Raw genomic sequence first — 22,586 nt, 5'->3', positions numbered from 1 at the left:
AATTACAAAAATACTCTGCACTCATGGATAGCAGACACTTGCAAACAAAAAAGGTTTATTTAAATAAATAAATAAATAAATAAAACTTTGTTAAATATATGTGCAACAAGTATTGGCACTCTTTTAGTAAATACTTTGTGCTACTTTCCTTTTCCAAGATAACAGCTCTGAGTCTTCTCCTATAATGCCTGATGAGCTTGGAGTGGAGATCAGGGGACCTGAGACCATTCCTCCACACAGAATCTCTACAGATCCTTCAAATGCTGGTGGACTCTTTTATTTAGTTCACCCCACAGTTTTTCCATGAGTTTCAAGTCAGGGGACTGGGTTGGCCATGGCAGGACCTTGATTTTGTGTTTACTAAACCATTGTTGTGTTGATTTCGATGCATGTTTTGAATAATTGTCCTGCTGGAAGTTCCAACAACGACCCATTTTAAGCTTTCTGGCATTTCATTTAAAATCTGTTTATATTTGATAGAGACCATGATGCCATGTATCCTAACAAAATATCCAGGTCCTCTGGCAGAAAAACAGCCCCAAAACATTTAGAGCTACCACCACCATACAGAATCTCTCCAGATCCTCCAAATTTCGGAAAAAACAATAGAGAATCTCTCCAAATTCTTAAAAAAAAAAAAAACAACAGCCCCAAAACATTAAAGAGCTACCACCATATTTAACCTTGGGCATGAGGTACTTTTCCATACGACTACCTCTCTCTGTGCACAAAAACCACCTCTGGTGTTTATTGTCAAAAAGCTCTATTTTGGTTTCATCTGACCATAGAACCTGTTTGAAGTTTCAGTAGTGTCTGGCAAACTGAAGACACTTGAGTTTGTTTTTGGATGGGAGTACAGGCTTTTTTCTTGAATCCATTCCAAAGAACTTATGGTGATGTAGGTGACTTCAGATTTTAGTTTTGGAGACTTTCTGACCTCAGGACGCAACCAACTTCTGCAATTCTCCATATGTGATCCTGGGAAATTTTTTGACCTCTTGAACCATCCTTTTCACAATCCGTTGAGACAATATAGACACACGTCCTCTTCTAGGTTGATTAATAACATTTCCAGTTGACTGGAACTTTATTGTGCTGATGGTGGAAATAGGCATTTTCAATGCTTGTGCTATATTCTTATAGCCACTTCCCATTTTGTTAAGCTCACCAACCTTTTGCTGCACATCACAGCTATATTTCTTGGTCTTACCCATTGTTATGAATGACTAAGGGAATTTGGCACATGTGTTACCTCATATTTATACCCCTGTGAAACAGGAAGTCATGATTGAACAATATCCTGTTCCTAGTCACCCAGGTGTACTAAAAATTTTTGAATATCAGTGGGAATATATTTCAAATGTATTTTTCTCATGTGAATTTATGGAGGTACCAATAATTGTTGCATACTGTGTTTTGTTTGCAGTTGTATGATATCCATGTGAGCATTTTTTTAAACAAAGATCAAAAGTTTAAACAATAAAGACAGTTTTTCACAGCCTTCTTTGCTCATATTTACCAAGGGTGCCAATATTACTGGAGGGCACTATATAACCTGTGGGCCTTGTGAATACGTGCTGCTTTTCACAGCGGCCTACCATGCTCTCCACTGCTGAATTTTTGCAGTTAGCTGGACTGGTAGCATGCACACATGGGCTGGAGCTGGGCTGTGAATATGAGAAAGTGATTGAAAGCTAAGCTTCAGGCAGGGCTGGACTGGAACATAATTTCAGGCCGGGAGTCTCACACTCATCCAGGCCACCCCATATACCCGCAACAAATTTTGAAACCACTGACAACCCTATTTTTTCTTTCCCAAATTAAATTTATTACACAAAGTATGGCCATCCCATAAAAACATAAACAAGCAACCTAGAGGTAGTGAAACAGTCCTAATTTATATCAGCTTACATGCGTATGCCAAGCATTTAACAAACACCAGAGGTACAAAGCTGCAAGTAACTATTCACTTTTCACTCACAAAAGTACATTAAATGCAGAAAAGAGGTAAACAAAAAACTTTTTTTTTTTTTGGCCATTTTTCACATACCTGTCACTTCTTTACCAGGTCTGCTGCTATGAACAGAACTTTTTAACCTCACTGTAATTTGTGAGCACAGACTCACAAATTTGATTTGAGCGCTAAAATTAAAGTAAAAATTTTTTGAGCCATAAAAATCCTTAAAATATGTTTTAACCATACTATATTTCATACAAATATATTAGAGCATATTTATTTTCTCTTATTTTACTTCTACCTGTCATCTCAGACCCTGAAATGTGACCAATGCACCAGAGCCACCTTTATTAATTTATTTTTTCCAACCTCACATATTAGCAGACATAATTTTCTAAATTGCCTAAATATCTGTTAGCCCAATACTTTGTTTTGTATTTATTTATGTATTTTTTTATTAGAAGCAACAGATCCAAACAATCATCTCGACTCATTCCTCAGACCAATCCTACAGAGCGTGTGGTCCGACATTTCTTCAGTTATTTGCTCACAACTTTAATTCCTTTCTGCTATTAGTTCCCATAAAAATGGAAAGTTATAAGTGTGGTTTATTTTTATCTTGTTATATATGACCTCTGATTAAACATGTATAGAGATGTTACAAAGAAATATAAAGATTGAAAGGAAGTAGCAGAGATCATTGGTGTCTCTGGTCAGTGTGTGTAGTTAGTACAGTTAGCTTGTGCTGCTAATAGATATTACAAAGGCTAGCACGCAAGCAACTAATTTTCACACTGAGAAGACGATAGATGGTACATGCCGACAAGTAATGCCAGTAGCACTTTTTCAGAATTAGGTCGAATGTTTTTTTTTTTTTTTTTTTTTGCAACATCAACATCAACAACAACAACAACATCAACAACAATTACAACAAAAACAACACTAACAACAACAATAACATAAACTCAGCAATAAAATCAACAACATCAACAACAATTCCAATAACAATAACAACAACACAGAATACTAACTACATCGTGGCAATGTCTATTTAGAAAAATCCTAATATTGAACATGATGTTGCCTTTTTATGACTCATAGCTTTTTTTATGTTGTTGTTGTTGCTGCTGTTGTTTGCACTAGTTGTATTTGTAATTTCAACATTTAAAATAACAACATGGAGGACTCCCTAAATGTACTGTGAGTAAATTTGGATATTTGTCTGCTAAATTACTTAGTATTATAACTATAAAGTAGATAATACTGTCCTTTAGTATATTTTGAGTCATGAAAGTAATAGTGCTAATCTTTGCTAGTAGTGAAACTGTGCTTAATAATTGATTAGCTAAGTTAGTGAACACAAAGCTACAGTATTTACAGATGAGACTGACCTGCATTTGAAGCCCTGAAAAGTTCAGAAATGTTGGTACATTTCGCTGCTTCTTCTTGGAGGGCTTTCTTTTTGCGTGTCCTTTCCCTCCGTGCTCCACCTCTCCATCCTCGCTCTGTGCATTGATGACTCTGTTCGAACCGTTCGCTGGAGCTCAGGTGAATGGTAGCATTGCAAGTCAAAACCAACAAATTCATGGTTTATTAATAATTTATTATTGAATGCTGAATTCTGAAAGGATCATTTGAGTACAAAGAACATGACAAAATAAATAAATAAATAAATTAATTAATAATAATAATAATAATAATAATAATAATGATAATAATAATAATAATAAACCAGCAGGGAAGCAGGCCAAATTAGTCATCAGGCTACCGGGAATTCTCCTGGTGCTCCCTATGTCCAGTCCGGGCCTGACTGCAGAGAAGAGAAAATTCGTGGCAAATTGCCCCTGTTTTGTCAAGAAATGGGGTGGAGTAGTAGGAGGCTCATTAAGCTGTGATTTGACCATTAATAATATGTTTAAGACCTATTGTTATGAATGTGCTTTCAGTTTGGGTTGGCAAAAACTTTGAAGAATCTTAGAGTGGTAATTGTGTTCTTCTGAGCCACTGAAAATGGTTAAATCATTATGCAGATTGTCGATTATTTAAAAGAATTTACTTGCAGTTGGACCTTTAATTTGGAATCTCCAGACTCCCTCCATCCATAAATACTTCAAATATCAGGTAAGGAACATTTTCCTAGTATTTTATGTATTCTGAGGCTGGTAGCTTATCGGTTAGCATGTTAACTAGTGAACATAACAATGGCCCTTTTAGCATAAAGGGTGCATAGTCATCCTATAACGTTCTTTTCTCCATATAGAACACCTTATTAAAGGAAACAGAAACAATATGGAGGAAGGGAAAGACAGAAAACCCACAAAGAGGTTACTTCAGAAGAGGCACCTGAAGTAAGGGAACATGATAAACATACTGTAGCTATAAAATTAACAAGTTCTTAGGATTTTTTAACTTGTCCATATTTTTTTAAATCAGAATTATTGAACATTGAAGTTGTGTGTCACAGTAATGCAATTTTAGTACTAGTAGTAGCACAGTACTGGGATCCACAATTCAGAATTTTATAGAATATTATTTTATTTTCTATATATTATATTATATTATATTATATTATATTATATTATATTATATTATATTATATTATATTATATTATATTATATTATATTATATTATATTATATTATAGAATAATATACATTAAGAGTGAATTATGAACCAAGGGGTTAAGAGGTTTAAGTCAGCATAATGATACACACAATGGCTTTCCTAAATGTATTAATGGAAACAAATTTTAATGGCTCTGATACTGTCATTTCAGAATTCAGCCAATCAGGGTGCAAACTACATTGGCCTTCAACTCCACATGACAACTTGAGGAGCGAGTAAGAAAGTTGGAAGAGGGAGCAGTTAAGGCATACTGTTGATGGTAATTTTGGATACACATTACATTTATGGCATTTGGCAGATATCCTTATCCAGAGCAACTTACAATTATCTCATTTATACAACTGAGCAATTGAGGGTTAAGGGCCTTGCTCAAGGGCCCAGCAGTGGTAGCTTGACAGTGCTGCGGCTTGAACTTCTGACCTTCTGATCAGTAACCCAGAGCCTTTAACCACTGAGCCACCACTGCCCCCACTTCTAGGGAAAAAAAAGTATGTTTGGGCCATACACTTTCATACAAAAGTCTAACCTTTAAATGGTCACTTCTAAAGTGCAGTTGAACTTTAACAGTGATCTTCTATTTTAATTTGTGTGCATGTAGTGAATATTTTGTTGTTTATGTCTACAGCAGGGGTCTCAAAATAAAATTGCCCTGGGGCCACTTTTGGTACTGTCATCTCATCGGTGGGCCGCAAGAGCATTAAAATACTCCAAGAAAGTGCAATATTCTCAAAATGTGCTTTTTTAAAATTACCATTACCAACATTTTTTATTAAACAAATTTAGTAGTAGTAAACATAACCATAACAATAACTTGGTACCAATTTTCTCCATAAATGTAATAGTTCACACACACACACACACACACACACACACACACACACACACACACACACAAACACAAATTTTTGTTTTGTTTTAATTCTTGCCAGACACCTGACAGCACTTCTTCTCACACAATTGAGATACGTTTGCCCTGAAACCCTAAGTACAGCTTCAAGATGGGCATCAGTAATCCTGGACCTGTACTTGCATTTATTAAAGTTCATCATTGAGAAAAGTTTTTCACACAGATATGTGCTTCCAAAAAGGTACATTAACCGACTGAACATTTTTAACAGTTCTGGGAAGGATGTAGGTAAGTCTCTCAGAAATTGTCCAATGAGATCTGTTTTTCCCTGTGTCTCCCTGAATTTAGTTTGTAGTTCACTGTTACACTGCAAGTCAATAAGTTCCATTTGCAACACACTTGGGACACTCTCCACATAAACTGAGAAGGGGTCTGCAAACCGCTGGAAGGTGTCACAGTGTGCCTTGAAATCAGCAAACTCACCACATAACTTGCCTCAACTGCAGTATCAGCATCCTTTTTGGCTTTATGAAAAATACTTTTTCTGAGATATAAATCCTCTCTGTAGCTGCGTGGCTCGTGTTGCCCTCTCATCTCCCTCGTACTTCTTGTACTGCTCTCCGTGTTTAGTCCAATAATGACACTTGATATTATATTCCTTTAAAACTGCAACTTTTTCGTTGCATATCAGGCAGGTAGCATTTCTATTAAACTTCATTAAAAAATACTAGGTAGTCCATCTTTCTTGATTTCTTGATCAGTCTGTGTTCATCATGGACCTTACGTTTTGATTTTGGACAGCGACATCTCTGTTCTTCAGCAACTTGCGCGAATTTTGGTCAAATTTGACCTGTGCCATAACAAACAAAATGCATTTAAAAAAAAAAAAAAAAAAAAAAAAAAAACAGAATTGTGTTTTTAATTTAATTATTTCAAAAGGGTAGCTTGAATTGGCATGAAAACGCTATAAAATATCATTAGATTTGGCGGGCCAGATTACATTATTTTTTTTACATCCCATTGCAGGCCAGACTGAGGGGGAAGGCGGGCCTGAAGTGGCCCGCGGGCCGGTAGTTTGAGACCTCTGCTTTAAAGAAGTATTTGTTGCAGTGGCCAAATTACCAAATACCTTACATTTCTCTATTCTTCTTCTCAGTGATAAGCAGGTGTCAGAAATGAAAAGTTGTGCAGCACCACCTTGTGTACCTAGGGTGCTCCTGCTTTTCAATCAGCACCATCTACTGTCATGGAGTGAATATACAGTTTCATTCACTTTCAAAGCGATATATCAAGCGGAGAACAATATAAGTAGTGCTACCATACAAGACTTTTCGTTGAGTTCTAGAAAGTGTGCAGAGTAGAGGTGTAAGTGCCAGAGTAGTTTTTTTTTTTTTTTTTTAATTTAAAATTTTTTATTTAGGATAATGTGGGGTTGGTGTTTTAAGGGTTAATTAGGTGTTCACGGAAGAGGTGGGTCTTTAGGTGTTTTTTGAAGATAATGACAGATTCTGCAGTTCGGTTTGAAGTTGGAAGTTCATTCCACCACTGAGGAACAGATAGTGTGAAGGTTCTGGAAAGGGACCTTGAGCCACACTGAGTAGGCACTACTAAGCGTCGGTCATTAATCAATCGCAGATTGCGTGAGTGAACGTAAGCCTTCAGGAGAGTGTTGAGGTTGGGGCCTCAACATCAAGGCCTTGAATTTGATATGGGCAGCTACAGGAAGCCAGTGGAGGGAGATGAAGAGGGGTGTGACATGGGTCCTTTTGGGCTGGTTGAAGACGAGATGTGCTGCTGCATTCTGAATCATCTGGAGGGGTTTGAAAGAGCTGGCTGGGAGGCCCGAGAGTAGTGCGTTGCAATAGTCCAGTTTTGATATGATAAGAGACTGGACTAGTAGTTGTGTAGCCTGTTCGTTGAGATAGGGTCTGATTTTCTTGATGTTGTACAGAATGAACCTACAGGACCATGCAGTTGTTGAAATGTGGTCTGTAAAGGTTAAGCAGTCATCAAAAATCACCCCAAGGTTCCTGGCTGTCCTGATTGGCTTGAGAGTGGTTGAGCCCAGCTGTACAGTGAGGTTGTGGTTGATTAAGAGGCAGACTGGGTGACGAGAAGCTCAGATTTTGCCCAGTTGAGCTTAAGGTGGTGTTCCATCATCCAGTCCAAGATGTCAGACAGGCAAGCAGAGATTTGTGCACAGACAGATGGATCATCAGGCTGGAAAGACAAATAGAGCTGGGTGTCATCAGCATAGCAATGATATAAGAAGCCATGAGACTCAATCCCCTGCCCTAGAGATTTAGTATGAATTGAAAAGAGCAGTGGACCCAGAATTGACCCCTGAGTAACCCCAGTTGTGAGTTGCTGAGTTTCAGAAATACCTCCCCTCCACAATACCTTGAAGGATCTGTCTGAGAGATACGATTCCACCCAGAGCCATTCCAGTCATGCCTAGGCTGGAGAGAGTTGATGGGAGGATATGATGATTCACAGTGTTGAAAGCAGCAGAGAGGTCAAGTAGGATGAAGACAGATGATCTTGAGGTTGCTCTTGCTAGTTGTAAGGCTTCAGTGATGGAAAGCAGAGCAGTCTCCATCTAGTGACTGCTTTTGAAACCTGATTGCTTGGTGTCCAGGAGGTTGTTCTGTGTGAGAAAAATGGAGAATTGATTAAAAACAGCTCTTTCAAGGTTTTGGAAAGAAAAGGGATGAGGGAAACAAGTCTGTAGTTGTCAACTGCAGCAGGGTTAAGTGGTGTTTTTTTAAGCAGTGGGGTAACTCGGGCCTGCTTAAATGAGGTAGATTATGTACCAGTAGAGAGACATGTGTTAAAGATGTGTGTGAGTGCAGGTAATAGTGTGGGAGAGATGGACTGAAGAAGGTGAGAAGGTATAGGGTCAAGAGGACAGGTTCTTGGATGGCTAGAGAGGAGAAGTTTTGAGACATCAGTCTCTGAGAGAGGAGAGAAGGAGGCCAGTTGAGAGTTACATGGAGGAGGAGCCAGTCTATGCATGTCTGGGGTTGAGAACTGGTTCCTGATTGATGTAATCTTGTTGGAAAATAAAGTGGCAAAGTCGTCTGAAGTGAGAGAGGTAGGGGAAGGGGGACTAGGGGGACAGAGAAGAGACTGTCTAAAGTGAGTCATCTGAAGTGAGAGAGGTAGGGGAAGGGGGAGGAGGAGGACAGAGAAGAGATTGTTAAACAATAAGGACAATTTTTCACAGCCTTCTTTGCTCATATTTACCAAGGGTGCCAATATTATTGGAGGACACTGTACCTCCTGATGAGTAAAGTTTTCATCCAAAGTGGCAGTTCTGCATCCTAATAAGCCGTTGATCCGGACCATTAGGGGACAGCTCACATTAAGTCGGCAGCGGGAGAAACATGATCTGGAATGGTCTTTATTTACTGGGCACAAGACATGTTCCAGTAAAGCATCATTTGCCTCTGTGGTTTAAGAACAATCCAAGAAAAGACCTTTTGAGAAAAAAGTTAACTACCAGACTACCAGACCAGTAACTACCAGCACAGATCTACAATACGTAATCAGATGTATATTATGAATGCAATATAAAGTTTTGTGCTGACCTGGTCATTTCTGTATGTATAGATGATGGCCCCTGAGGTTGTCATCTTTGTCTGTTGACATGTGATGATGTGACAAACCACAAAATGATTTAATATTTATATATCATAATGTATGTGTTGACATTCAAGCACACAGTGTATGAAAAAAATAATTGCTATACCTGTTATTCTGGCTGGTACAAGGACCATCAGCTTTTCCTTGTCTTTCAAAATTGCTTGTTAAACAAACAACATGGATGCAAGATGGCGAGTAGGTTGGCAAGATAACAACAATACACTTTCATTATCATGTATGCATCACGTCATCACAGTTGTCAAGTAAATCATGCAAATACAGGTCAATAGCGGGGACAAGTTCTGTTTAATATTAAGACAAAGATGAATAGTCCCGATATGGCAGTCGAGATATAATTTTTTAAAATTTATAATGTAAAAACAAACAAACAAACAAACAAACAAAAAAAACCAATACTGCCATCAGAGTTGTATCCTATCATTGATGACATAGCCAGTCAATAAATGTAAATGTAAGTGTAAAGAGTAACTGCTAAGACCTTGAATATAAACATAAATGCTATTTTCATGTATTTATCAGGCCCAGTATATATATGAAAAGCTGATTATCATAACCTGTACTTAGGCAGATCATATTGTGAATGTCTTGCTCTGTTACTTTGGTCTTTGTCAACACCTGCTTGTACCACCTGCTGGTGGAGACAGACTAGCAGCAGGTGGAGATCATGCAAGTAATATTCTACTGCTTTTTCTGCAGTTCCCGGATGTGCAATGTTGAATATCCAACCGAATCTGAACCATTGAATTTGTGGAAGCGAATTTTTAAAGCTAAAATAAATGGACAGAAATTTGCCTGTCAAATATTATAGGTGGTATTATAGGTGGTATTTAAACATTTTTCTTTTAATTAGTGCAATTCAACATGTATTTTTGTTTCAGACATATGTCATTATTTTACTTCCACAGTAGCCTCCTTAGTTTTATGTTTAAATGGCCACACAAAAGGAGTGTAAAACAAAAAATATTAACCTCAGTTGACCACCTTGTCAATACTTTTTTTTGTACAGTAGGTATTGTTTCTGCAAGGTACACCTTGGTGTACCAGAGAACATTTGTGTTTTTTATCTTGTGTTTAATTGTTTATTATGTGTCTGTGTATGTCTGTTGAATGACTGTCACACTGTCTTACAGAGTAAACTTCCAGAGTAAAATGTCTTACAGAGTAAAATTCCAGAAAAGTGATATTAAAGGATCTGATGCTGTCCAAATAAACTTATTCAGAGCAATCTATACAACCCTGATTTTGTAAGACTGTAAACTGACTACAGACTCTGAAAGTTTGAGAGCATAGCAACATTTTTTTGTACAATGTTTCACAATTTTATAATTATTATGATATCTGTCTCTCTCTCTTTACACTTTCATCTTTCCCTGTCTCATATGCAGGTCAGCTGGAGAGATGGAGAGATAAAGTGTTCCATCCCTGAACTGCAGTCTCGGCCCTACTGCTTTGCAGAACTTCGATGTTTTTTTTATTATTATTTCATGACACGTTTGATTTTTTTTTTTTAATTAACTTGAATAATTAATTTGAATAAATCTAGCATAACCTACTGTGATCTGTGCTGAGTTGATCATTAGTATTTAGTATACACTTACCATAAATACACAACTGTAGATGCAGTGGCATTGCTATAATTATGGTTATTATACAGTGGTACTTGAAAGTTCGTGAACCCTTTAGAATTTTCTATATTTCTAAATATGACCTAAAACAATGTCCTAAAAGAAGATAAAGAGAACCTAATTAAACAAATGAGACAAAAATATTATACTTGGTTATTTATTAATTGAGGAAAATGATCCAATATTATATATCTGTGAGTGGCAAAAGTATTTGAACCTTTGCTTTCAGTATCTGGTGTGACACACTTGTGCAACAATAACTGCAGCTAAACGTTTCTGGTAAGTGTTGATCAGTCCTGCACATCGGCTTGGAGGAATTATTATTCAGAATTCATTGTTCCATCAATGATGGCAAGCCATCCTGGCCCAAATGCATCAAAATAGGCCCAAACCATGATACTACCACAACCATGTTTCACAGATGGGATAATGTTCTTATGCTGGATTATAGTGTTTTCCTTTCTCCAAAAATAACCCTTCTCATTTAAGCCAAAACTTTCTATTTTGGTCTCATACATCCACAAAACATCTTTCCCATATTCTTCTGAACTGCAGACGGGCAGCAGTGTATTTTTTTTTTTTTTTTTGGAGAGCAGTGGCATTCTCCTTGCAACCCAGCCACGCACACCATTGTTGTGCAGTGTTCTCCTGATGGTGGATTCATGAACATTAACATTAGGCAATATGAGAGTGACCTTTAGTTGCTAATAATTTACCATGGGTTCCTTTGTGACCTCATGGACTATAACACATCTTGGTCTTAGACTGATGTTCCTGGGGAAGATAACAATGGTCTTGAATTTCCTCCACTGGTACACAATCTGTCTGACTGTGGCTTAGTGGAGTCCAGACTCTTTATAGATGGTTTTGTAGTCTTTTCTACTCTGATGAGCATCAACAACTCTTTTTCGGAGGTCCTTGGAAATCTCCTTTGTTCATGCCATGATACACTTCCACAAACATGTTGTGAAGATCAGACTTTGATAGATCCCTGTTCATCTTCAAATTAACTGCTAATTCTAGAGTTTCACATACTTTTGCCACTCACAGATATGTAATATTGGATCATTTTCCAAGTAAATTTTTTTTGTCTAATTTGTTTAATTGGTTTCTCTTTGTCTACTTTTACCATCCATCCATCCATCCTCTACCGCTTACTCCTTTTCAGGGTCACGGGGAACCTGGAGCCTATCCCAGGGAGCATCGGGCACAAGGCAGGGTACACCCTGGACAGGGTGCCAATCCATCACAGGGCACAATCACATACACACTCACACACCCATTCATACACTACGGACAATTTATACACGCCAGTCAGCCTACCATGCATGTCTTTGGACTGGGGAGGAAACTGGAGTACCCGGAGGAAACCCCTGCAGCATGGGGAGAACATGCAAACTCTGCACACACATGGTCATGAATCCAGGACCCTGGAGGTGTGAGGGGAATGTGCTAACCACTAAGCAACCGTGCGCTGTCTACTTTTAGGACTTGAAAAATCTGATGATGATTTAGGTCATATTTATGCAGATATATAGAAAATTCTAAAGGGTTCACAAACTTTTGAGCACAACTGTATACTATGGTAAAATTTGTAGTGAGTACTATGGTATAGTAACCGTTGTCATTCATAATAACCCTAAATAACCCATAAAGTTACAACAGTAAAAGCATAATTATCATGATTAGACCGTGTAGCCATGTAAAAACAAACAAACAAATACATAGTAAAACCATGATAATGAAACTATGGTTATCATAGTTACCATAGATTTTTTTGGAAGAAAGAAAACTGTGATTATGGTTAACTATGGTAATGGTTAAGATAGTTATGGTTAACTATGGTTTCAAAACCATGATTAAAACCATATGGTAAAACCATGTCTAACTTTCTAATCGTATCACTTAAGGGTGAATGTTGAAATTACACTTTTGCACCTCATCATTTAGAATGAAATTAAGCAAAATGTTTAGTTCATCTGTAGAAATTTAATGGAGAGAAAAAAAAAGCAAATTTTTTTTTTATGGTTGTCTGAAGGGTGTAAACTACATGTTTGAAGTTTCAGTGTCAAAGTCAAATTTTTCTTAAGGTAACCAAGTGTTCTTTTATCTTTATATCAGAGGTGTCTCGTAATGATTCATGCCCGGACCTGCCTGAGATTCAGAATGGCTGGAAGACAACATCACACACTGCACTGGTGCGAGGGACACGTATCACTTATCAGTGTGACCCAGGCTATGACCTAGTGGGTGGAGAGACCCTCATCTGTCAGCTGGACTTAAGCTGGAACACCCAGCCGCCCTTCTGTGAGAAAAGTGAGTCTAGCAGCAGTGAAAATAGGGTTTAGTACAGTATTCTAATTTTCATATTGAGTTAATTTTAGGAATAACATTCCACCATATTCATGTTCAGGGGACCAAAAATAACTGGACAGTCGGCTGCTTGATTATTTACTGGCCAGCTGTGTGTCGTTTCATACAGTGAGGGAAAAAAGTATTTGATCCCCTGCTGATTTTGTACGTTTGCCCACTGACAAAGAAATGATCAGTCTATAATTTTAATGGTAGATTTATTTGAACAGTGAGAGACAGAATAACAACAAAAAAATCCAGAAAAATGCATGTCAAAAATGTTATAAATTGATTTGCATTTTAATGAGGGAAATAAGTATTTGACCCCCTCTCAATCAGAAAGATTTCTGGCTCCCAGGTGTCTTTTATACAGGTACCGAGCTGAGATTAGGAGCACACTCTTAAAGGGAGTGCTCCTAATCTCAGCTTGTTACCCGTATAAAAGACACCTCTCCACAGAAGCAATCAATCAATCATATTCCAAACTCTCCACCATGGCCAAGACCAAAGAGCTCTCCAAGGATGTCAGGGACAAGATTGTAGACCTACACAAGTCTGGAATGGGCTACAAGACCATTGCAAAGCAGCTTGGTGAGAAGGTGACAACAGTTGGTGCGATTATTCACAAATGGAAGAAACACAAAAGAACTGTCAATCTCCCTCGGCCTGGGGCTCCATGCAAAATCTCACCTCGTGGAGTTGCAATGATCATGAGAACACTGAGGAATCAGCCCAGAACTACATGGGAGGATCTTGTCAATGATCTCAAGGCAGCTGGGACCATAGTCACCAAGAAAACAATTGGTAACACACTACGCCGTGAAGGACTGAAATCCTGCAGCGCCCGCAAGGTCCCCCTGCTCAAGAAGGCACATATACATGCCCGTCTGAAGTTTGCCAATGAACATCTGAATGATTGAGAGGACAACTGGGTGAAAGTGTTGTGGTCAGATGAGACCAAAATGGAGCTCTTTGGCATCAACTCAACTCGCTGTGTTTGGAGGAAGAGGAATGCTGCCTATGACCCCAAGAACACCATCCCCACCGTCAAACATGGAGGTGGAAACATTATGCTTTGGGGGTGTTTTTCTGCTAAGGGGACAGGACAACTTCACCGCATTAAAGGGACGATGGACGGGGCCATGTACCGTCAAATCTTGGGTGAGAACCTCCTTCCCTCAGCCAGGGCATTGAAAATGGGTCGTGGATGGGTATTCCAGCATGACAATGACCCAAAACACACGGCCAAGGCAACAAAGGAGTGGCTCAAGAAGAAGCACATTAAGGTCCTGGAGTGGCCTAGCCAGTCTCCAGACCTTAATCCCATAGAAAATCTGTGGGGGGAGCTGAAGGTTTGAGTTGCCAAACGTCAGCCTCGAAACCTTAATGACTTGGAGAAGATCTGCAAAGAGGAGTGGGACAAAATCCCTCCTGAGATGTGTGGAAACCTGGTGGCCAACTACAAGAAACGTCTGACCTCTGTGATTGCCAACAAGGGTTTTGCCACCAAGTACTAAGTCATGTTTTGCAGAGGGGTCAAATACTTATTTCCCTCATTAAAATGCAAATCAATTTATAACATTTTTGACATGCGTTTTTCTGGATTTTTTTGTTGTTATTCTGTCTCTCACTGTTCAAATAAATCTACCATTAAAATTATAGAATGATCATTTCTTTGTCAGTGGGCAAACGTACAAAATCAGCAGGGAATCAAATACTTTTTTCCCTCACTGTAGTTAGTTCATGCACAAGAGATCCAACAAAAGGTTTGTTCTATGTGGATCTGAATCTAGATATAGAATACGCATCTACAGTCTTTTATTTTCTCTCAACATAAAGAGTAAAGTAAATTAGTAAAGTGAATTATTGTTGCCTGTGATTTAATGCCAATACCACTAGAAGACAAATAAAAGTGAATTACTTGTGTTCTGGGTAGGTTAATTGCTCAATCTGCACCCCACTGATTTTTTTTTTTTAATGAAAAAAAAGGATGAAGACAAAAAGCAATTGAAAAAAATAGGAACCACAAATGGTTGCATTGTGGCAGACCATAGCCAAGGAATATGTCCATTGTCTGTCTTTAAGTTTTTAAATTGTGTGATACTGTTTGTTATCTATGTTGTGCATAAGACAAATGGTTATCTGGAATTGCTTTTGTATAATGAGATGTGTGATGTGAATGAAAGAATGTATGATGTGTATGAGTAATATTGTAAGTATGGTTTTTCATCTTCAATTCTCAAGTAACTTAATACATTGTTGATGCATCGCTGTATGTTGCTCGTTGATAATGATATGCAGTTTTTTAAAAATAAATAATATTAAGGATGCTTTGCCGATTGGAGATAAAAGTAGCACTCAAGCAAGCCTGTGAAATCTGCTGAGCAGGTTCACACCTGTCCTGTCTGTCCTCTTTCTGCTAGTTATGTACTGTACAGACCCAGGTCATGTTGAGCACTCTGTACGGATGCTCTCAGATCCCAAACTGCTGGTGGGAACTACCATTCAGTACAGTTGCAATCTAGGCTACATACTGCAGGGTGGTGCCATTTTAACTTGCTATGGCCGTGAACCCGGAACTCCAGTATGGACATCTCACTTGCCACACTGTATCTGTGAGTTTCAATAACTCAGTTATAAAAATTCAGTTAGGATTTACATCTTTCTTTCAGATGTTCTGTCTTGATCATGTTCTTTCTCTTTATCCAGTGGAAGAGTCAGTGTCCTGCGAGAATCCTGGCGTTCCTGACAATGGCTATCAGATTCTATCTAAGCGGCTGTATCTGCCTGGGGAGTCCCTGAACTTCATGTGCTATCAGGGTTATGATCTGATTGGTGAGATAACAATCAAGTGTATACTGGGAAATCCCTCTTTTTGGAGTGGACCATTACCCATGTGTAAAGGTAAAGCTTGTCATATATAATAAATATATGTAACTGTGTATAAATATATGTAAATGTTTGGTTGATACTTTTTTCTCTTTTGCAAATGTAGCTAATCATGAATGCTCTGGCAACCATGCTTTAGAAGGTAGGTTTTGTTATTGTGTTCTTCCAACCTATAATCAATTAGTGATCCACCAGTGCAAATATTAATTTTAGTCCAATTTTTAACTTTACATTAACCAAGAGAACAAGTGTTTTAAATGGCCACTACTAAGATCCAAGTGCATTATTTTGTCATTGTTGTGTAACATTGTCATATTTCTCTATTTGGCCTAAAGAGTTGCACTGTATTCTGTATTTTTTGCCTTTTACTACTTCGATTTTACTACTGTTTATGTGTTTAACTCCTCTAGTGGCAGAAGCTACAGCAGACTCATCACTGGATGGGGGAAGAATGGCTCTGGCCATATTCATATTAGTACTGTTTCTGTCGGTCATTCTTGGAGGCACCTTTATCTATGTCAGAAGGTTAGGTTACTTCTTTAAAAGCTTTACTAGAATACAGTATATTTGCTTATTTCCTTATCATAAATTACAGAGCTAACTGGTGTAATTTGTTGGTACTCACTGAAACCACCACTCTATCTCCCCTTCCTCCCTAGCTTCCTGCACCCTATCATCCTTTCCAGACCCTGACTTGTTTCCTCTATAACAGTGAAATTCACCACACACACTTTACTCCCCTCACTTTCTACATCCATGGACCTCCTCTGCCCTCTATTTTATATATCCAGGAAGATTTCTCACCCTGTTCCTTGGCTATCAGATGTGCTGTGCAGCAAACAGAGAAAATTATGAACTGCAGACAGAAAGTGGAAGAAATCACAGCTCGACATGGATCTCTTACCATGTGCTCCTGTCCAAATGTTTATCTGATGTGACTTTGCTAAGATTGTCTTCTACAAGGAAAAGTTGGAAAAGTCATCCTTGTGCAGATCCAGCATCCTTTCTTCACTTCTTAACCCACCAGCTCCTCTGACTCTTGTCTTCTCTGACCACTGAAAACTTTGCCACATTTTATAATGGGAAAACATTACTATCATTAATGGCTCCATAACATCTGTTCATGTAGCAACTGCTACATGAGCAAGGACATTCCCATCCTGAAGAAACCCTCTCTGGATCCCTCAGACATCAGCAACTATCAACCGCTATCACTTCTGCCTTTTCTTTGTAAAATCCTCAAAAGTATTGTCTACATTCAGTTGTTTCTCTATCTCACTCTGAACAACCTCCAAGATCTTAACCAGTCTGACTTAAAATTGGCACATTCCACAGAAACTACCGTTGTGGCCATCTTTGAAAAGCTCCATGCCATTAGATCAGCCAAACTGTTGTTAGTCCTCATCTTGCTCAACCTTACAGCAGTGTTTGACATAGTAAAACACAATTTATCCTCATGAATCTTTTTTTGAATGAGGGTTTTGGGGCACAGCATGGCAATGGTTTGCTTCCTACCTGGAGGGTTGGTCATATGCAGACTTTCCACTGGTGTCCCACAAGGCTCACTACTTGGTCCTCTTCTGTTCTCCCTCTATACTTGATCTCTTGGTGAGGTCATATCCTCACATGGGTTTTCATTCTACTTCTATGGGGATGTCATGCAACTTATCCTCTCCTTTTCTCCCTCAGTCACTCATGTTTCTGCTCAGATCTCAGCATGTCTGGCAAACATCTCATCAAGGATGGCAGCTCATCAGCTGAAACTTAATCCCAGCAAAACTGTCCTGCTATTCATCCCAGGTGATTCATCCCCATGTCAGGATCTTGTGGTCTTCCTGGACAAGTCTCAGATCTCACCTTTTGTCCCTGCATGCAACTTTGGGGTAACTGTACTTTTCCTCTCTCATCTGACAGGCACATGCCAATTTCTCGTTTTCAACCCCAGAAGGATTTGCCAATTTCTATCCACAAAGACCACTCAGGTGCTTGTTCAGTCCCTTGTCATTTGAGACGGGACTGCTGCAACTCAATCCTGGCAGGTATGTCTCTACGTGCCATTCCACCTCTGCAACTGATCCAGAATGCCGCTGCTGCTGTTTTGAACCTTCCCATGTTCTCTCATATCACCCCATTACTATGATCCCACTACTGGCTTCCTGTACTGGCCTACATCTGATTTAAAACACTAATGCTTGCCTACAAAGCCAGAAATGGACCAGCACCCAAATACCTTAAAGCACTTATCAAACCCTGCACTGCACCTCACTCCTTCCAATTATCTAGCCCAGCTCTACTGGCCTCTCACCATCTCTCAGGGTAAAAGGAAGGCATGCACAGTTGCACCAGATGATTATTTGAAAAGTTGCTGGCATGCACAGTTATGAAACCAAATGTTTGGGCTTTCTGTTTGAATGCATATTATATAACATTCCACTCTTGTTATCCAGGTGTCATTCAAACCTGCGTTTGCCTCTCATGTACCCTCACCCATACAGACAGATCACTGTGGAGACTGAGTTTGACAATCCTTTATATGAGACTGGAGGCGTAAGTATAACACAAAACATTCTTGAAAGAGTACACCTAAAAAACTAGTTTTAGGCAAACACTGTTTGCCATTGTTTAAAAGTGGGCTAAAAATAAAAAGTTAAAAACTGTTAGCATAATCTTGTTTGCATGAATATAAGCTATTATCATATTTTGCAGGAGACAAGAGAATATGACGTGTCAATTTGAACAGACCTTTTGTTCTGTATGAATTCTCAAATGCAGAGGAAATGATGTAAATAGCTCCTGACAATTCCACTGCTACCCTACGTCCTCAACCTCTCAAATCTCCAAGATGCAATGCAGCCATATCAGGTTAGAGAGAGAGAGAGAGAGAGAGAGAGAGAGAGAGAGAAATGTGGGGGGGGGGGGGGGGGGGGGGGGGGGGGGGTTGTGTAAATGAATTGGAGAGAAGGTGACTAATTAAAAAATTTACTGATTTTACTATCCAATTTTAACATTATGCACCTATGGCAGGAGTTATCTTATTTAAAAAGTGTGTGTGAGTGCGTGTGTGTGTGTGTGTGTGTGTGTGTCAGTCAGTCTGTGCCGCGACTTCCTGTCTGTCATTTTAAGGCTTTGTACCTAAACAAGTTTGTAGTGCAGGTTTGAAAGTAGTATTTTTGCCATGCAAGTGATGTCATACTACAATGCAACACAGATAATGTATTTATTTTCATGTACATATGTGAGTGTGTGTGTGTATATATGATTTATGTACATTTGAACAGAATAGTGATGAAACCATACTGTAGAAACTTGTATAACTTTCATAATAAACTTGTGTTCTTATTTATGAATGATTTGCTACAGTTGTTCATTTTTTAAGCAGTAGTCAGTCTCTTCCTGTTTCCTGTTACTTGAAAATTGACAGCATGTTGTAACACGAAATGAAAAGTGCCTCTTGTCTAACCCGCCTATTTCCTGAAGTTGTTTGTATTTTATCTGAGCTGGTATTTTTCACGTTGCCTTCTGTGCTTTTTACAACTTTTATCCAAAAAAAAAATGGTTGAACGGATGTATTACTTTTTAAAGAATGGATTACTGTGAAGATGAGGAATGTAGTTACAGTTGTTGGTACACAATATCAGATTTCTCACTGTAAGTAAATTGCTAAAATCTCTTTGCCTCTTCAAGGAATATTGTAAATAAACAGGTTCTGTGACTAGTGGTGTCACAACATAAAATATTATAAGAACCAGTCCTGCTAATGTCCAATAGCATTTATGTATTTTATCTCTTGTTTGGTTAAAATAAAAAAAAAAACTAAATAAATCAAGCCTGCTTGTCACACGAGGAACCTGTTTCAGGAAGTCCTTTAGCTGACATGTTAGAAGTAGAAAAGCGTGCTCACATCCTCCGTATTAGAGATTTCAGACCAGGATTTTTCACAAACTCTTTAATGAACTAAGTTATTAATTAACTTTAAGCATCGTTCAGGTGAAGGTACATGTGTGGTCTAAGGCATGCAAATGAGCAGTGCTTGCATTTGGTATTTTTTACTGTGACTTTCAGGGTACAGCATTTTTAGTATTACAATTAGCATTACTGTATACAGAAAAGCAGTAACAAAGCAATTTGCTAACAAATTTGATGTTACTTGTTCTGGGCCACTGTGCCTGCAAATATTTTTTAAAGACTTCTAAAAAGTGTGAATTCTGGAAGATTATCTGATTGTACTGAAACTAATTGTAATTTGTATGAGGAAGGTGGGCAATTTCCTAATTGCTGTCTGTTGGTATTTCTGAATATAGTGGCCATCTAATTGAGTGATGCGTCTGTCTGTTCGACGGGGATTCATATTGCTATTGTGTCTGTTTGGAGTGTATGCTGCTGTGAAAGCACTCTACCATATGCTTATGTGCCAGAGTGGATATCCTCATAGCCTAGGAGTGTCAATACTAGTTAAGGGCAGCAATCAGACCCTATACCACTACAACCAGGACTCACCGATGGTATTTGTTGGTGGGGTACCTCGCTCAGGCACCACGCTGATGCGTGCCATGCTTGATGCCCATCCTAATATCCGCTGTGGTGAGGAGACCCGAGTGATCCCCCGGCTTCTGGCTCTGCGCCATGGCTGGAGGAGGTCAGCAGAAGACCGCTGGGCACTGGATGAAGAGGAGATCAGCCAGGACATGCTGGACTCAGCCACAGCTGCATTCTTGCTTGAGGTTATTGCTCGTCATGGTGAGCCTGCACCACTGCTCTGCAATAAGGACCCGTTTACGCTGAAAAGCTCCATCTACCTCTCTAAATTATTTCCCAAGTAAGAGGTTTGGAAAAGGCTATGATGTATCTCAAACAGCCTTACAAATATATGGCATAGAGAAACCTGCTATTTTTTTTTTATTATTATTATTTTTTGCATTGTTACCTTACATTCAATTTAATCTGAGCCATTTCCAGTTGATTTTAATACTTTCCACTTGTCACTATCTACCATATTTACTCTTACCAGTTTTCTTATACTATGCTTTCAGCTCAAAGTTTCTTCTTATGGTACGTGATGGTCGGGCCTCTGTGCACTCTATGATCTCGAGACAAGTCACAATTGCTGGTTTTGACCTTTCCAGCTACAGGGACTGCCTTAGCAAGTGGAGCCAAGCAATAGAGGTCATGTTATTTCAGTGCACACTGGTAGGTTCTACACGCTGTCTGACCATTCGCTATGAAAATTTGGTCCTGCAGCCACGCACCACTATGGTGAGAGTGCTGGAGTTCCTGAAAGTACCATGGCATGAGGGGGTACTTCACCATGAGGAAGCTATTGGGCAGCCTGGAGGAGTTTCTTTATCTCGGTCAGTCTCTATTTTTTGAAAGGAATATTTGTAGAATACATAACTGAATAATAGGCCCAATTTTGATTTTGAATTACTTGATGGTATTGCACATAGTACACAAGTGCAACTCTTTTTTACTTTGCCACCGTTTCATTTCTGTGAATTTCAGAATCGAGCGGTCCACTGACCAGGTCATCAAACCAGTTAACCTAGAGGCACTCACTCGCTGGGTAGGCCACATTCCAGCTGATGTTCTCAAAGATATGGAGAATATTGCTCCAATGCTTAACAAGCTGGGCTATGACCCTACTGCCAATCCCCCACAATATGGCCAACCAGATCCTGAAGTGATTCATAATACAGAAAGGGTATGTAAAAGATGTGAATTCAATTAAGTGCTTCTACCATATCTCACCTTAACTTTCTTTTTTAAAGTACCTATACAACACTTTGGTGATTACATTTAAGTTGTAAAATGCACAATTCTCTTGGCTGATTTTACAGGTGCTCAAAGGAGATTTTAAGCCTCCAGCAAGTTTGAAAAGACCATCACAAGTATGATATAGAAGTTTCTGTATATATCTGGTCCTTTTGTATATTTTTAATTAAGTGTATGTTAAAAACATGTTCCAGCATAAAAATGCCCCGTGTACAAATTTTACACAATTGTATTGCAATTTTTGACAAATATAGAAAAAAAAATATTAAAGTTGCAACAAAGGGATAAAAGCCCTGTTTCCTGTATGTTTGTATTTTAAAACATTAAACATTCTTTCCATTTTAAACCAGTGGCTTTAATCACAAATCAAAAACTGTACAATAATAAACAATAATAATGAACTTGATGAGTAAAAAGGAGCCCTATAGGCTATACACACACACACACACACACACACACACACACACACACACACACACACACACAAAACCCCACTTCCAAATAAAAGCTGAGGATGGGATATAGTATACGCAATATACACAGTACTCTGCAAAGGTTTTAGGTACATTCAAAGAAATGCTGTAGAGCAATGATGTCTTCAAATTAATGAAATTAAATGTTTCTACATTAAAACAAATACAGTATAGAGCAGTAAACAGTAGTAAATGAAACAAAGTCAACATTTGGTGTGACGAAAAAACAAAAATAAAAAATAGTAGTCTCCAGTAAAATTTGTGCAGTTTTATAAGGAAATGAGCTGTAAGTTTTATTGAGCATCTTGCAGAATCAGCCACGGTTCTTCTGGAGACTTTGATGGTCGCACATGCTTCTGATTTTTTTCAGCAAAACCCAGCAG

General features: G+C 38.6%; 2 protein-coding genes across 4 annotated transcripts in view; both read left to right on the top strand.

Annotated features, from left to right (window-relative positions):
- The window catches only part of LOC108276519 (seizure 6-like protein), a 124,596-nt gene extending 105,741 nt beyond the window's left edge, over window positions 1-18,855 (top strand). Inside the window, exons 11-17 of the mRNA XM_017488264.3 lie at window positions 12,842-13,036; window positions 15,496-15,687; window positions 15,782-15,976; window positions 16,068-16,103; window positions 16,372-16,486; window positions 18,409-18,508; window positions 18,668-18,855. Of these exons, the coding sequence (XP_017343753.1) occupies window positions 12,842-13,036; window positions 15,496-15,687; window positions 15,782-15,976; window positions 16,068-16,103; window positions 16,372-16,486; window positions 18,409-18,508; window positions 18,668-18,697 (863 nt within the window). The 3' untranslated portion in view covers window positions 18,698-18,855. The remainder of the gene's footprint in view (window positions 1-12,841; window positions 13,037-15,495; window positions 15,688-15,781; window positions 15,977-16,067; window positions 16,104-16,371; window positions 16,487-18,408; window positions 18,509-18,667) is intronic.
- Window positions 18,856-19,400: 545 nt separating this feature from the next.
- tpst2 (tyrosylprotein sulfotransferase 2) lies at window positions 19,401-22,020 on the top strand. 3 transcript variants are annotated; one of them, XM_017488231.3, is made up of 5 exons: window positions 19,401-19,609; window positions 20,492-20,777; window positions 20,992-21,309; window positions 21,461-21,659; window positions 21,796-22,020. In XM_017488231.3, exons 1-5 carry the CDS (start codon window positions 19,561-19,563, stop codon window positions 21,850-21,852), a joined length of 909 nt encoding a protein of 302 aa, XP_017343720.1. In that variant the 5' UTR covers window positions 19,401-19,560; the 3' UTR covers window positions 21,853-22,020. The 3 variants fall into 3 exon arrangements, with proteins under 3 accessions (XP_017343720.1, XP_047016558.1, NP_001187093.1); XM_047160602.2 differs by having other exon boundaries at window positions 20,263-20,698; window positions 20,970-21,309; NM_001200164.1 differs by having other exon boundaries at window positions 19,424-19,609; window positions 20,263-20,777; window positions 21,796-22,017.
- The last annotated feature ends 566 nt before the right edge of the window (window positions 22,021-22,586 follow it).

Source organism: Ictalurus punctatus, chromosome 16 (genome assembly GCF_001660625.3).
Source record: "Ictalurus punctatus breed USDA103 chromosome 16, Coco_2.0, whole genome shotgun sequence".
In the NCBI taxonomy this organism is placed as follows: domain Eukaryota; kingdom Metazoa; phylum Chordata; class Actinopteri; order Siluriformes; family Ictaluridae; genus Ictalurus; species Ictalurus punctatus.
Note: the sequence above shows the minus strand (reverse complement) of the source record. Positions and strands in the feature narration are given on the sequence as shown.